The sequence below is a fragment of the Myotis myotis genome, unplaced genomic scaffold (genome assembly GCF_014108235.1).
Source record: "Myotis myotis isolate mMyoMyo1 unplaced genomic scaffold, mMyoMyo1.p scaffold_m19_p_5, whole genome shotgun sequence".
Lineage (NCBI taxonomy): Eukaryota > Metazoa > Chordata > Mammalia > Chiroptera > Vespertilionidae > Myotis > Myotis myotis.
The window spans coordinates 83,428,347-83,443,860 of record NW_023416357.1 but is presented as its reverse complement, the minus strand read 5'-3'; the positions used below and the strand labels follow the sequence as shown (position 1 = coordinate 83,443,860).

General features: G+C 53.8%; 1 protein-coding gene across 3 annotated transcripts in view; it reads right to left on the bottom strand.

Annotated features, from left to right (window-relative positions):
- LIMK1 (LIM domain kinase 1) overlaps positions 1-14,647 on the bottom strand; it is a 28,243-nt gene extending 13,596 nt beyond the window's left edge. The window contains exons 1-5 of one of the 3 annotated variants that reach the window (XM_036310191.1): positions 14,385-14,646; positions 12,521-12,617; positions 5,954-6,092; positions 5,499-5,608; positions 3,889-4,095 (exon numbers count right to left, since the gene is read on the bottom strand). In XM_036310191.1, the coding sequence (XP_036166084.1) occupies positions 3,889-4,095; positions 5,499-5,608; positions 5,954-6,092; positions 12,521-12,617; positions 14,385-14,439 (608 nt within the window). In that variant the 5' untranslated portion in view covers positions 14,440-14,646. Of the gene's footprint in view, positions 1-3,888; positions 4,096-5,498; positions 5,609-5,953; positions 6,093-9,190; positions 9,337-12,520; positions 12,618-14,384 lie in introns of those variants that run through there. The other 2 variants (XM_036310193.1, XM_036310192.1) reach the window with 2 other exon arrangements.
- Positions 14,648-15,514: the final 867 nt, after the last annotated feature.

The window sequence follows — 15,514 nt, the reverse complement described above, 5'->3', positions numbered from 1 at the left end:
GAGAGGATTATCAAAGCTGACATCCCCAATAAAGGGCATCCTGTGTACGATGCACAGAGAAGGACACAGCAGCACTTATCAGGCCAAAATGCATAACCGAAATCTAATAAAGAGGAGACATCAGTCAGGCCCAATGGAGGGACATCCCACTTAACAACTGACCTGCACTCTTCATAAACGTCATGGAGGACAATGAAAAGCTGAGGAACTGTCACAAATTAAGAGACTGAAGAGACATGAGGACTCAGTGAAATGCATGATCACGGACTAGGTCCTGCATCGGGGAAACTGTTACAAAGAACGGTACTGAGACACCCGGCAACATCTGAACATGGATTGCGTCCTGGATAAAAGTACCGTATCAATATTAAACTTCCTAAATGGCATGATTACATACAAGATACAGTTGATAATTATGTAAGAGAATAGCCTTATTTTTAGGAGAATGTCGGAGTTTTTTGGCAGGGAGGAAGGGTCAACGATCTCTGTAACTTACTCTCAAATGATTTAGTAAATAACAATATGTACATATATGTGTATATATAAACATAAATCAGTATATATGTCTACACATACATAAATGTAGAGGGAGATGCACACATACACCCCAAATGTGGCAAAAAATTAAAATGGATGAATCTAGGTCACGCAAACCTATGACACGCGTGTCAGAAGTGAAACGGACTCATTTTTTTGGTTGATTTTTCTTTGTTAAATGGCATTTAAATATATAAAATAAATATCAAAAATATAAATCTTTTTTATACTATGGTTGCAAATATCAAAAAATTTCTATATGTGACACGGCACCAGAGTTAAGTTAGGGTTTTTCAAAATGCTGACACGCCGAGCTCAAAAGGTTCGCCATCACTGATCTAGGTGAAGGTTGTATAGGTGTCCAATATACTTATTATTTTAGCAATTTTATGTAAATTTGTAAATGTCAAGATAAAAAGTTGAAAAAAAACCCCAATGAATACATTTTCATTAACATAAGCTTCTCATGGATAGAGCCTGAAAAATATATTCCTTAGACTTCTCTTCTCCCTTCCTTCAGTCTCCTGTTAAGGCAGCAGGGGGCTGGGTCAGAGATAAACTTTCCTTAAAATGCTGCTATAAACAAAATGAAAAGTGGTCAACTAAGACTCGCTTAAAACAAGTAAATCCGGTCAGCAGCCTTTGGGCAAACTGGGAGCTTCTGAGAAGGGGTGGCTCTGCAGAAATTGGAAAGCAGATGTTGTCTGGAAAGAATGCTCAGCCAGTAAGGGAGACAGGGGGGAGGTGCCATTGGCTCTCCATTTCTAAAATTCTGCCTGGTTGTCAGGGACCAGCTGGTCTGGGAGTTTCCCCATCTCTCTCACCAGTCTGTCTGCTTACTTGTGTATGTAAGGCAGCTGCTGGCCTGGCTGATGCTCAAGGTGGGGGTGGAGATGGAAAGGCAAGCCTGCCAGCATCCTCCTTCCCCAGTACTACCTTCAGTTCTTAGGCATGGTGCCTGGTACCCAGCAGGTGTGTGAGAAAGTTCACTGAATCCAACGGAAGCTGGCACTTGGTTCTCATGTCTAGATGTGGGGACATGGGAGACATTTAAAACTACTTCTCAAGGAGTCAATGAACTCTTCCGAGAAATCTTAGAAGGCTCCCAAGTGTCCCACTGCCTCATTGTTCAAAGACCCCCAAAGCCCATAGAGGACAGGGAGCTGCTCAACGTCACAGTGAGTTGTCAGTGAGCTGGCTCCCTAATCTTCATTCCTTCTGGCATCTCAGACCTTGTCTACATCCTTTAGATTTTTCTTTAGGGATGATCTGCTAGTACCAAATCTTGGTTTTGCCTGCCCTACCATGTCTATTTCACCCTCATTCTTAAGGATATTTCAAATATAGAATTCTAGGTTGATGGTTATTTTTGGCTCAGGGCATTAAGCATATTATTTCACTGATTTCTGGCTTACATGTTTTCTATTGAGAAATCAGCTGTCAGTCCGACTGAACTTTTTCGAAGGTAATTTCTCTATTTTCCATGGCCACTTTGAAAGTCTTTTCTTTTGCCTTTCGGGTATTAATTTCACTAGATGGGGTGATCCATGGGTGGATTTATTTTTATTTTGCTGTTTGGGATTTACTGGACATGAGTCTGTGGATAGGTGTCTTTTATCAGTTCTACGAAGTTCTCAGCCATTACATCTTCAAATAGTGCCTCTCTCCAATCAGTTCTCCCTTCTTCTGGGATGCCAAATGGATGATCTGATCCCCTCACTGTCCTCCATATGTCTTAACCTCTCTTTCCCAGTTTTCATCTTTTTGTGTTCTCTCTTCTGTTTTAAACTGTACTCTATTGTTAAATGCTGGAATTAATATTTTTGTTTTAATAATTATATATTTCATTTCTAGAGGTAATATTTGTTTCCTTTACAAATTTATTACTCTTTACTCATTTTTCAGGCATCTCTTTTTTATGGAAACATATTGAGCGTAATTATTTTATACTGTTTCTGATCATTCCAATATCAGAAGGTTTTATAGGTCTGGTTCTGCTTCCTGTTGTTTCTGCTGACTCTCGCTCACAATGCCTTGCTTTCTTATATACTAGTATATGTTCAGTGAATTTTGACTGAATTGCTGATCATCCTTGAGACACTTATCTAAGTAAATTCAATGAAGCCTGGAAGTGGGTTTCTTCAGAAAGAATCTGCATCTGATTCTGTAAAAGGCTTGGGAACACCATCAGCTGGGAAGAAGCATTTTAAACTTTTACAATTTTGTCTTAAGGCTTTCTGAACCACCCAGACATATGAATTTGGTTTGCAATCCCAAGTGTATGAATTCTTAGATTTCCTCTCCCCTTCCATTCAGGTTCAAATCAGTTTATTTTACAGTTCTTGGAGTGGGGGGTGGGGGTGGGGGTTGAGCTGATGGAAAGTGTGGTTTATTTTTCATTCATCCTCACCTTGAGACCCCTCTTGGGATTCAGAGTTTAAGGGGGAGGGAGCAGTTTTATTATTAGATTAGCTTCCTTAGCAGGTCAAGGCTTTGAGAGACCCAGCCATGAAAGGACTTCAAAATTAAAGCTTAAGGCCCAGTTGGTGCTGCTCAGTGGTTGAGCATCAACCCATGAACCAAGAGGTCCCTGGTTCAATTCCTGATCAGGGCACATACCTGATCAGGTTGCAGGCTCGATCCCTAGTTTGGGGTGTGCAGAAGGCAGCCGATCAATGTATCTCTCTCATAGATGTTTCTATCTTTCTATCTCTCTCCTCCTCTCTCTCTAAAATCAATAACAACATATTTTTTTAAAAAAAGAATAAAGAAAATTGAAGCTTAAGTTCACCCAGTTTAGATTTTTCCCTCAAGGCATGGCTACCTTTAGTATTCTGCTGATATCCCTGGGCTCCCTCCTTCACTTATTCTTGACCTGGTTACTTTTCTTTCTTATTAGATCAGATGTAGATCCAATAAGAAATTATTACTTACTTATTTTTTAAAATATACATATATATTTTTAAAATATATTTTTATTGATTGCAGAGAGAAAGGGAGACGGAGAGATAGAAACATCAATGATGACAGCGTATCATTGATCGGCTGCATCCTGCACGCCCCTCACTGGGGATCGAGCCCACAAACCCGGGCATGTGCCCTTGACCAGAATTGAACCTGGGACCCTTCAGTCCACAGGCCGACATTCTAGCCACTGAGCCAAACCAGCTAGGGCTGTGTGGTGGTTTTTAGAGGAACTAGGCATCTGGTATACCAGGCTGTCAGAGCTGGGCTCTATATCGGCCTATGTGCTACTGTTTTCAGAGCCCCCAGTCCCAGAGTTGGCTCCCCATCTAAAGCATCCATGGCTATAGCCACACCACCTGCAGCCTCAGCAGGCCAGCAACTCACCCTTGGACGCGGACGGTGTGGGAGTGCTCCGTGCCACAACCTGGCGGGCCATGAGGTGGGTCGATGGAGACTGAGAGGCCACGTTTGCCATGAGCTGTGGCTGGGATGGAGACTAGGGTGACGGTGTGGGGCAGGTGAGAGCCGGGGGAGTCGGGCAGGATCTGCTCGATGACGGGGGTCACCACAGTCTGGTAGTAGCAGTGCCCGCTGCAAGAGTCACAGGCAGTGGGGACCCAAAGAGTGGGAAGGAAAGAGCATCAGTGATCACCAGCATCTCTTCACCCCCAAGTCCCAGTTCCACCACCCTGACTGCTTCCCATGGGAGGAGGAGGATCTTAGCTGCCTGATGGGACTGAGAGCAGAAACTGAGCATGTGCAGCCCTGCCTGTGCTCCTCTCTGATGCTCATTCTGGCTTTGCCTACTCGCTTGTCACGGTATAAGCTGACCAGAAAGAGGCCTGGGGTTAAGTCCAGGTCAGGAGTAAGTCATTAAATGTCCATTGGGATCAAGCCATGCTGCCCTTGAATCCAGTTTTATCAGTGTTACGTAATAAAAAATTTCTCTGGTTTTTGTCCCTGGTTTCTGGGAAAGAGACTCTAAAGCAGTGGTTCTCAACCTTCCTAATGCCACGACCTTTTAATACAGTTCCTCATGTTGTGGTGACCCCCAATTTCATTGTTACAAATTGAACATAATTAAAGCATAGTGATTAATCACAAAAACAATATGTAATTATAGATGTGTTTTCCGTTAGTCTTAGGCAACCTGACCCCTGTGAAAGGGTCGTTCGACCCCCAAAGGGGTCGCGACCCACAGGTTGAGAACCGCTGCTCTAAAGCCTTGGAATAAGAGTCTTTGTTTTTCCTGAGTCCCTCAGACCACACCCGAGTTTATGTTAACAAGATGATTCAGGATGGGGGCTAGTCGCCAAAAAGACCAGCCTTGTGATTAAAAAGTTGGTGCTTTGACCCAGTTCAACCTCCGAGAAGGGGAGGGAGTCTGGAGACTGAGTTCAAGCATGTGTCAAATGATTCTATCCAGTCTGCCTACATAATGAAACCTCAGTAAAAACTCTGGTGATGCTGCGGTGGGGAGTGGGGGTCGCACATCCTGCTCCCATTGGGGAGAATGCATAGAACCTTTGCTTTCTGGACCCTCTTGGGCCTTCCCCTTTGTGTTACTTCATCTGGCTGGGTTCTGATTCATTTGTATCCTTTATAAAAAACTGAATCCTAACTATAGAACTTTCCTGAGTTCTGTGAGTCATTTAGTAAATTATCAAACCTGAGGGGGTTGTGGGAATTCCTGATCTGTAACCAGCTGGTTTGAAGTGGGAGTGGCCTAGGGACCCCTCAACTTGTCTGAAGTGAAGGTGGTCTTGTTGTGTGAGGACTGGGCCCTAAACTTGGAGGGTCAGTGGTCGGTGCCAGTAATACAACAATAAGAAATCTGAGGCTTTCTCAGTGTGACTCTCATGTCATATTTCCCAGTCACTCCTACGAAGCACATTTATTAATACTGCCCCACATGGGTAGGGAAAGGGCCCTGGTATGGGAGACCTGTGCTACAGGTGGGCACGGCAGACTTGGACAGGGGCCAGGGCACTCACCAGTACAGCTTGGAGTGTTCCACCAGCGTGTAGGTGTCCCCGTCACCAATGAAGGTCCCACACGTGAGGCAGATGAAGCACTCGGGGTGGTACTTCAGCTCCCCCGCCACCTGAAAGGGAGGTGGGGGGACAACCCAACTTAGTAACCCCTTCAGCTGCCCTATCTCCTCCCCTCGACCTTCTCTTAGAAGGGCAACCCCAAACAAACCTTGAGGGTCTGGTTGGCCAGCTGCCGAGCTCCTGGACAGAGCTGGCTCTACAAGTAAAGGTAGGGGGCTGAGGGATACAGACAGACAAACAGGCTAAGAAGGCATGGGGGGAATTAGAGAACGAGTGAAAAGAAGAACGAGAGAGATGATGGGAGAGAGATCTCAAGCAGGGAAACCTGTGCGGACACGGACGGACACACACATACAGAGCAGGTGAGACATGCGAGTGGGGCAGGGGGTGCTCACCATGACCAGCCCCTTGGTGATGTGTTCCGAGCATCCGTGGCAAGATTCGCCATAGCGGGCCCAATAGTCTTTCTTGCAGAAGAGCTGCCCATCCTTCTCATAGTACTGGTGTGAGAGGGGCGCGCTGCATTCACAACACCTGGATGGAAGAGGAGCCGGGCTTAGCCTGGCCAAGCCAACCCTCTCCCACAGCTGGGTCTGGTCACAGTGTATAGGCACCTTTGTGAGAACTGCAAAAAGGTGTGCCCTCTGGGCAGCGACAGCCTGAACTGGAGCACAGGGCTTACCAAGTGGAGTCAGGGATGGATTCAGCCCCCTTGGCCAGAAGTCTCTGTGCAGTGCACAGCCTGCACAGCCACCCAGAGCAGTTCTGCACCCCAAGTATCTGGCTACAGTGCTGCTCATCGGAGCACCTTCCCTTGTCATGTAAGAACGATGGCCCAGAGAGGGCAAGCGACTAGCTCTTGGTCATGGAGAGCGTAATGGAACCAGGGAGCCCAGGACTGAGTTGGGGATCCTAACAAACCATGAGCCCACTCCTCTAGACGCTTCCTCTCCCTCTCCTCTGCCCCCACCCAAGCAATTCGGAGGCAGCTCGAGCCAACTGACATACATAAAAGTGACCTGGTGGAGCTGTGAAGATCTACTAAGCTAGCACCTTCCCACTGTCTTGGTTAAATTTACTTAATCCCCACAGGCCACCATGAGGCAGGCACGGGCATTCTCATTTTAGAGAAGGCAGATGAGCTTCAGAGCATCGGAACTGCTCGTCACACACAGCTACCCCGGGTTCCACTAAGGTATGAGGCAGGAGTTCAGCTCAGCAGAGGCCAGGCAGGATCAGTTTAGACAGAGGATCTGCTGGTTTCCTAGACCCGTCAGGCCTATAGGTGCTGCCAGTCACAAGGGGAATTAAAGGGCAGCGCAGCATCGTCCCTCCCTCCACTTCAACCAGAGCCCTAGGCCCCCCACCTCCCTTCAGAAGAGCAGTCCTGGTGTATGGAGGATCATCAGGGCCACAACCCCCCTGCCCCATCACCAGGGGCTCCTAGGGAAGCCAGGCTGGTGGGGCTCCTGAAGAGCAGATGGGGAGGAATGAAGTTCTAGCTTCTTGGTGTCATCCCACAGGCCTGGAGCTAAACCTCTTGCCACCCAAGTGTCTGTCCCAGTGGAGTAGGCACCCACAGCCCAGCTAAATCAGGAGGAGCAAATGCAGAAATGTGGATCCCAGTGAGCCCTCAGGGGCATGTTTTCAAAAGACTGACCCGGGTCCTAGGGGCCAGGGGACACACATGCAGAGAATCCATCCAGTCCGGCTGTTTGCCTCTCTGGGTGATGGGCCAAGGTCACACAGGTACTGAAGGACCAGGCTCTGAGCTTATGGCTCAGCAGGGAAACAATTCAGGAGAGAGGGGGCAGGAAAGACTGGGTCCTGAGTGAGACAGCCCGGTCCCTAGGGAACCCTCCTCTCTACATAGTCTACTTTCATCGACTGCTCCTTAACTAGGGAACTGGGGGTGAAGAGGGAGAGGGCAGCAGCCAAGAGTGCTGGTGGGACACTGTCCCTTTAAGGATCCAGCCAGTTCTCCATTGTCCGGGAGCCCGAGGGAGGGGTGATTGGTGGGGAGAGGTCAGGGCAGGGAAGGCACAAAATGCCTGGATTCAGAAACAGGGTGGGGAGTGAGATGCGCCCAGAATGGGGGTCTGAAGCCATTTCCCTAAGAGAGAGGAGTGGGGAGGGAGGGACTCGGGAGACCTCCCTGGGACATGAGAGGAGGCAGCGGAAGCAGCATCTGGACTAGAGCCATGACGTCACCCGCACCCCCCACCCCTTCCTGCCCTGGGCCCCGCAGGGGGCGGGCATCTCACTGCGGAAGGGGTAGCGGGGGAGGCGGAAGGGGTGGGGGGGAGGTGCTGGAGAAGCGGGTTCTGCAAAGAGGTGGTGCAGACACTGCACCATGACCGTGGGGAGGCCCCCCACGCTCTGCGCTGATCACTGATTCACTTCACCCTGCTGCGGAGCAGGCACATCACGAAGTAACACGAGTGTCACCACAGGCGTCTCCCCCTCACTGCCAGGCTGCCAGGATTCAGGAAGTGGGGCTGCCTGACTTCGGGTGGGTGGGTTGGCCAGGAGCTCTTCTCCCTCCTGCAAACTCCTACTCCTTCACAAACTCCTATGTAGCAGCCCTGGAAGACCCGACCACGCAACTACGGCCTCGCTGACATCCAAGGGCTCTGTAAGGGTAATCGCAACCTGGTCACCACTTCCGTGAAACCTGCTCAGAGGCCTGGTTAGGTGCCCCCTACCCCAGCCTGCACAGCCAGCCTTTGTTGGACCACCGGGCACTGAGGTCCCCGGCCAGACATCCACAAACACTGAGCCCCAAAGAGAACGTAAGTGGCTCCCACCAGAGAGAGACCTGCTCTATGCACTCCATCTGGAGCAGTTTCCACCCCCAGCATCCTCAGAACTGCTCCAGGGCACCCCAGCTGGCCTCTTATCTCAGACAGGGGGCAGGGGCCCTCCATCTCAGATAAGGATGTAGTCCAGGCTCAAGCAGCAGCTGGGTGGCTGGCATTGTGGCCTCAGTGGACCTTTGCTCAAGGAAGGTACTCAGGAGCCCCTAACCCTGTCCATCTCTTCACCCTCAGGTCCACATCCAGCCAGGAGCCAGAGGAGGCAGGTGGGGCAGGCAGGCCTGGCTCTTAGGGGTGCCCTACATATGCCCCTGCTCCCACAAAGGATGTCAAGAGAGGAGCGCCAGGTACTAAGGGTGTACAGAGATGGCCCAGGGCCAGACAGAGAGGAAGTCCTAGAGGACAGCTGTCTGTCTGCCCCGAACAGGGTACCCCTCCCTGAGAGCAGAAGACAAAGCTAGGCTCAGCCACGGGGGAGGGCATGAGCAGGCTGGGCTGAAAGGCAGTGGCAACCTCTGCAATGACAGGTCCATCCCTCCCCTGAGTACACTCTACCCAGGCCACATCTCCAGACATCAGAGGTGAAGGAAGGGCAGCTGGAGGACCAGCCTCATGGAGAGACTATACCAGAAAGGCCAGAAACTCCAGCAGCGGCCTGCTTCCCCTCCATAGGCGGCCAACAGTGACCAGAAGTTTCAGTTCTCCTGTCCCACAGCCTGGACCCAAGTTGGGTTGTCCCACAGTTGCCTCCAGCCCTAGACCTTACACCAGGGACCTGCCTGAGATATGGGGCAGGCGGGAGGGGCTTCCACTTACTTGGCCCCTCTAAAGAAGTGCCTTCTTCTCGGGGCTGAGGTCAGCATCCTTTGCAGCTCCCCACAGCTCCAGGGGCTCTGGAGGCCTACGGGAGTGCACAGGCAGGGTGGGCCGATCAGCCGCTTCCCCATCCTACTCCAGGCACTCAGGATTGGAGGCTGCAGAGGGTGGGGCTAGCGTGGCCACCAGCATGGGAGGAGAATGCAGCAATGTGGGTGCCGGAGGACTTGGTCTGAGCCCACAACAGGAAGCAGTGGAAGGGCCTTCTGCCGGCATTCTAGTGCAGGCAGGTTGGCTGTGGCAGTCCCTCTGCCCACAGCCCAACACACCAAGAAAGGCATCCTCCATGCTCTTTGGCCTCCACTTAAAGGCAGTGAGGGCTTGGGGCTCTCTGGGGACAGGGACAAGCTCAAAGTAGCTGCTTCTTCCGGTGCTGCCCCCAAGAGAACAGAGGTCGACTTTCACGGACAATCTGTGTTCCTTGCCTGAAAGGTCCCCCAAAGAGGGGGAGGCTGCATTCTGGCTCTGGCTCCGACCACAGTGCCAGCTGCATGCTCACCCTCCTCACCCAGCCTCCGGGAGGATGTTACCAGAGCTACAGCAGCCCCACGGCTCATGAGCGCAGGCTGCTGGGAAGGGACCTCCCAAAGGCAGCAGTTGGGCCAAAGGGAAGCCTGGACCACTCCAGGCTTGGCTATAACCTTCCAGAGGTGGGGCTCACAAGGGGTGGGGTGCCTGGAACAGAGAAAGGGGGGGGCCTGGGGTGACAATGACCTCCCAGTATTAATGCCAGAGGGCACCCTGTGTGCCCACAGGAACTCTCCCACGGCAAGGCCTCAGAGCTCATGGCACTGAGAAGCTTCCAGAGAGAAACCAAATAGAATCAGAGCCTTGGGCATCCCACTGAGAGCCAGATTGGCTGCCTATTAGCCATGGGGACCAGGCAAGCAGTGACTCCTGTCTGAACTGCTTTCCAACTGTCATGGGATGTGGGCACTGTTGGCATCACCAGTTTTAGGGGCTGTTGGGAGAACCACACCACAGGGTCAGAACACTCATGCAAGCCACACTATGAAACCTTTGGCTCTTACTACGTATGGGCTCCCCCCACTATGGGAGCCTTCTCTGTGCCTGTCATGCCAGGGATAGCCCAAACATGCCTCCTTCCTACTGCCCCCACCAGGGGCTTCACCCCTCTCCTGCTTATGCAGGGCCGGGGCCCTTTAAAGCTAGGTGCCATGCATTCTGTGCCAGTCCTCTACTCCTGTGGCTTCCACAGCTGTACTCATGGCCCTTCCCCATGTCTCCCAGAGCTCCATCTCCCTCCCCACCAGAGGTACAGAGGCCCCTAAAGTTCTTCCCCTGATTTCTCTTGGCCCCATCTTAACCACCCCCACGCCCCGTCCCCGACCATCTCAGTGCCAGCCCTAAGCAGCTGTTCTCTCTGGCCCTCTCACCTTTGACTGGCCTCAGACCACCTCAGCCAGCTCTGGGCAGGGCACTGCCAACCTGGATAGTCCACCACGCCTCTAATTCAACAGGGACAGGGCACAACTCATCACTAACCCAGCCCCTGACTCCACCAGAGCCAAGAGACCACCACCCTCCCCAGCACCAGGGTAAAAACCAGACCATTTTAAATTCAGCGCCTGCCATTCACCAGCCCCCAGCCCCAACCCAAGGCCCCTCACCTCTTCAACTCTGCAGTGATTTGGAATGAGACAGACATAGATTCAAGTCCCAGCTCTAGCTGTTGCAACTTTCAGTGAGTTACTTGATTTTTCTGAGCCTCCATTCCTCACATACAGGCTGGGCAAATAATGGTACTTCATTCAAACCTTATGTCGAAGGTTTAATGAAGTGACATTAAAAGAGTGCTCAGTAAGTGGTGACTAATATGACTAAAACTTGCCATACATTGGCCCTTCTATATCTCCAATTCTCTCCACTCCTAGTCACTGTCTTAAATCAGGCCTCAAGACCTCTGAACTACTGTGACGGTCCATTCTCTGCCAAGTTACCATCTGCACTGGGACGGCACTTTTCAGTAGCATTCTGCCCACGTCCCTCCCTTGCTGTCTGCGTTCTGAATCCCCCTGCTGGCTCCCTATGACCCTCAGAAGGTGCTTATCATGGTGTTCAGGGCCCTTCACAAATCAATCACAAGTCTGCCTCCTCACTGCATCCCTCCACTCAGTCTGTGCCAACCAAATGAGCTGTTCCCGTCCCCTCAACTGCCCACGCCGTCCCACCTCCCTGTCTCCGTGCCTGTGGTTTCCTCTGCCTACTGAGAATCCCTTGCTGCCCTGAATACCTCCTTCTGAACACCTGCCTGGGAACAGGCTTGGTGCCTGCCTCTCTTCTGGCCTCACTAGCCAGTGGTGTGGGTGGTGGGTATTCATTTCACTCATTGGCTGCATGACTTGGGTCAAAAGAATTAACCTCTCTGTGTCTCAATTAATGGAGGACAATGCAATATCTAACTGTCCTTACACCAGTGCCTGGCCCTTACTAAACTGTAGAAAATGTTATACATTATTCTTAAAAAGGAAAAAAAAAACTTTGTCAGAGGTTCCCACTGACTAAAATAAACTCCATCAGCTGGTGGTCGATACGCTGACCCTAGTGGGGCTTCCCAACTTCCCTTTCCCTCCTTCGCAATGCATTTCCACCTGATTGGCTGTTCACTGACTGAGCCAGGCCCTGTCACCATTCCACCCTTTGCACCTGTTGGGTCCTCTGCCTGGAATTCCTTCCTGCCTGGAATTCCTCCCCATTTGGGAAACCTCACATCCTTTGAGACCCCAACTCTGGCTCTAGAGCCAACTCTAAGGCTATGCCCGATCCCGCTTCTAATTATGGTCCTATTGGGTTGCCCATGTGCCCAGCCACAGTGCTGGCCCCTGTCTCCAACACATGGGGGTTAGTGTCTGGGCTATGCATCTTCACAACCAGCCTTTGGCCCGGTGAAGGAGGCCCAACTTTCCCCACGGCTGGGTTTGTCTCCCTTCCTCCCCTGGAGCATGCACACCCAGAAGGCACGGGTGCACTGCTTTCCCCCTCCTTCTGACTAGGTTGTTGCAGGGCTTGGTGATACCGGTGGAAAGACAGGTTTCTCCTCTCCTCTCCTAAGAAGTCTAGAATGACAAAACAGAGAGGCCTTCAGGGATCTCTAGACTATTTAACAGATGGGGAAACTGAGGCCAAAGACTTGCTGGAAGTCAAGAGACAGCACCAGGGGGAGTAGACAGCTCTCCCAGAATGCTTGCTAGCCACTTGTCTTTGGCAGGTCTTGCTTAGGGCACCCCACCCCTGCCCAGCCCACCTTACCTGAAGCAATCTGCGTGCCAGTCAGTGTTCAGGGCCTGGAGGTACTGGCCATCATAGATCCTCTGGCCGCAGCTTGCACACACGGGCAACTCGCTTCCTGCAGGGGTGGTAAGGGAGCCAGGAACCATTCTTAGCGGAGGCCCCCGTTTGGTGCAGGACAAGCCTGCCCTGTCAACCCCACATGCACCTGCACAAATACAAATACACAAATACACAAATACACACACACACACACACACACACACACACACACACACACACGGCACCCAGGCTGGGCAATCGCTGTGCCAAAGGAGAAAGGAGGCAAGTTTGAGAGTCCTGCTGAGACCTTGGCAAAATTATCAAGACTCTCTAGATCTCAATGTCCCTGTCTATAAACTGACTGTAAACTGAAGAGGATCAGATGTCCACTCGCCGGCAACAGCATTCTTCAACTCAAGGTAAATGGGGAGTAAGAAAGCTGCAGGGTTTAGAAATAAGGCAGCGGGTGACATTTTTGTCACAACTCCTTTTCTCCCCTGCCTGCCCAGAAAAAGGAATTAAGAAGACCCTTCAAGCCCAGGTAGGGATTAGCTATGACTAGACTGGCGCATTCTGGATTGAAACCCCTGGGAGGGGAAGGGCAGGAAGCCCCAAATGAGCTTTGGCTACATTCTGGCCTGACCAGAGGCTGGGACTGCAGGGCTGGGCACTCCCAGACACCTGCTCCAGGGAGCCTGGCACCTCCACTAGGCATGCTTAGTCATCCTTGGAGCCTGGCATGTTTAGAACTGGGGTGGGTCCTGGAAGGTCCCCCAGGCCTGACCTTCCTCGTTGTATGGATGGGGAGACTAAGGCCTGGAGAGGTGAAGACTTGCTGGGTCACCCAGCAGGCTCCCCGGCCACAGCCTGTGCCTCCACGAGGACCCAGGGACCCATGGCAGGGGCAGAAGGGCGACGGTGAGGTGGGCCCTTGCTCCAAGCAGGCCTTCAGGGGCCTGGCGGGCAGCCAGGTGGACGGCAGGGCTGGAAGGTCTGCCTAGTCAGGACCAGGTGGGCCTATATGATGGTGCAGCTGAGGAAACCCTGGGAAGGAGACCGGACCCTGCTCTGGGCTGGGGGAGTTTGGGGGAACCTGGTCTTCCTACCCTAACTGCGGTGGAGTTCCAGGTCTTGAGCCCCAGTAAGGGGAAGGGGCTGGAGAGGAGGCTGGGATTAGTCATCCTCCCGGCCAATACGAGGGAGTGCGGGCGCTCAACAAACTGCCAAGGACTCCAGAGGGTTCATCGGGGCTCTGCCCATTGGGCCCCCAACCCCCGGTAAGTGGGGGGGGGGAGGCAACTATGCGGCCCCCACCTGTACAGGCGGGGAAACTGAGGCCCAACGGCGAGCGCCTGGCTCAAGGTCACGGAGCCAAGCAGGCGCCAGACGGCAACTCGGACCCAGGGCTGCGGCTTCCCCAGAACCGCGTTCTTCCCAGCCCGGGTTAGGGACGGGGTGCGGGGGCCGGGGACAGGCCCCGGGTGGGCAGAGCACGCGGCTGGCGGCCGGCGGCCGTGCTGGGGTCGGGGGGCAGTGCCTGAGCCTCCTGCCGGGTGGTCGTCGGTCGGGGGCCAGGGGAAGGCGGGAAGAAAGGCAGGAGGGGCTCCCCCCACGCGAGGGCAGCCCACCCCGGGCGGGAGAGGGGAGACTGGGGGGGGGAGGGGGGGAACGTGTCAGGGAGGGGCCTGCGGGCTTCGGAAGGTCGAGCTCATCCCCAAGGAGGCAGGGGCGCGGCCTCGCGGCAGACCCGGCCTCCGCAGCGGCCCGGCCCGGCCCCCTCCCGAGCCCCCGGCTCCCCGCAGAAGGCGCCTCCACCCGCCCGGCCGGCTCGCACCCCGCGCACCTTCCTCTCCCATACGTTCTTCCCTCCAGGTGCAACAAAGTAGCGTCAACCTCATGCACTCGGCGGGAGGCGGGGCCCGGCGGCGCTGGGGCTGGGGGCGACCCGGGCCCCGCGAGCTGGCCCGCAGCCGCCGCCGGCCCGGGAGGCGGAGGCGGAGAGAGCGGGCCCGGCCGGGGTGGGCTCCGGCTGGCGGCGCCGCGGCCGCCTCTCGGACACCGGCTCCGGCACCGGCTCCGCGCCACGGCCGCCAGGGGATGGAGCGGAGGGGCGGGCCGGGGCGGGGCCTCCGAGCTGCGGCAGGAGGCGGGGCGGGGCGGGGCGGGGCGGGGAGGCGGCCGAATTGCCCTGCGCGGCCCCGCCCCGCGCCCTCGCGGCGCCCCGCCCCCGCCGACTCCTCCGCCCCTTCATTCATCTTTCCCGAGCGACCTCTCCCCGCCCAGCGCCCTGGGGCGGAGAGGCGTAAACCGAGAACCGAGGCTTATACCGGGCAGCCTGGGCGAGTTTAGAAGCCCCGAGAAGGGGCCTCAGTTTCCCGGCAGGAACCCCCTTCTGACCCAAGGCAGCTGGATGGAGGCCAAGAACTGGGACTTGAGCTGGAGGAGACTTTGTGGACCTCGAGGACCGTGGTGACCGCCTTGGGGAGGGAAGGCGATGGGCCAAGGCTCAGGCCCTCACCAGCTAGGCTGGGAGCTAAGGGAGCAGGACCTGGGGGAGGGGTGACCTTCTGCCAGACCGTGACAGATGTGCTCAGGGCTTTGCTCTTTGCAGTGCTGGAGACTTGAGGCTGGCGCCGCCCGGCCCAGGGTTCAGGCGGGGGAACAGAGGAACAGGGTTTTGGCTGAGTGAAGGGGCCAGAGGAATTGGTTGGTTCCCAAAGCACAGGGGCCCAGTTCAGCACTGGAAGGGTGTAGCACCCTGCCTAGAATTGGAGAATCCTAGAATGCCCCCTGGGGAGGAGCCACCCCCATCTCCCCCTAGGCCCACCCTCCCCCTTTATCCTATTGTCCAGGAAGCTGTAAGCAGAGAGGTGGAGCCATGTGCCCAAGTGAGTAAAGGCAGAGGTACCCAGACTCTGGCTTCAGCCATCACATTTGCTAGACTTCTCTTGCCAGGGCCCTGGCCAGTGGCCT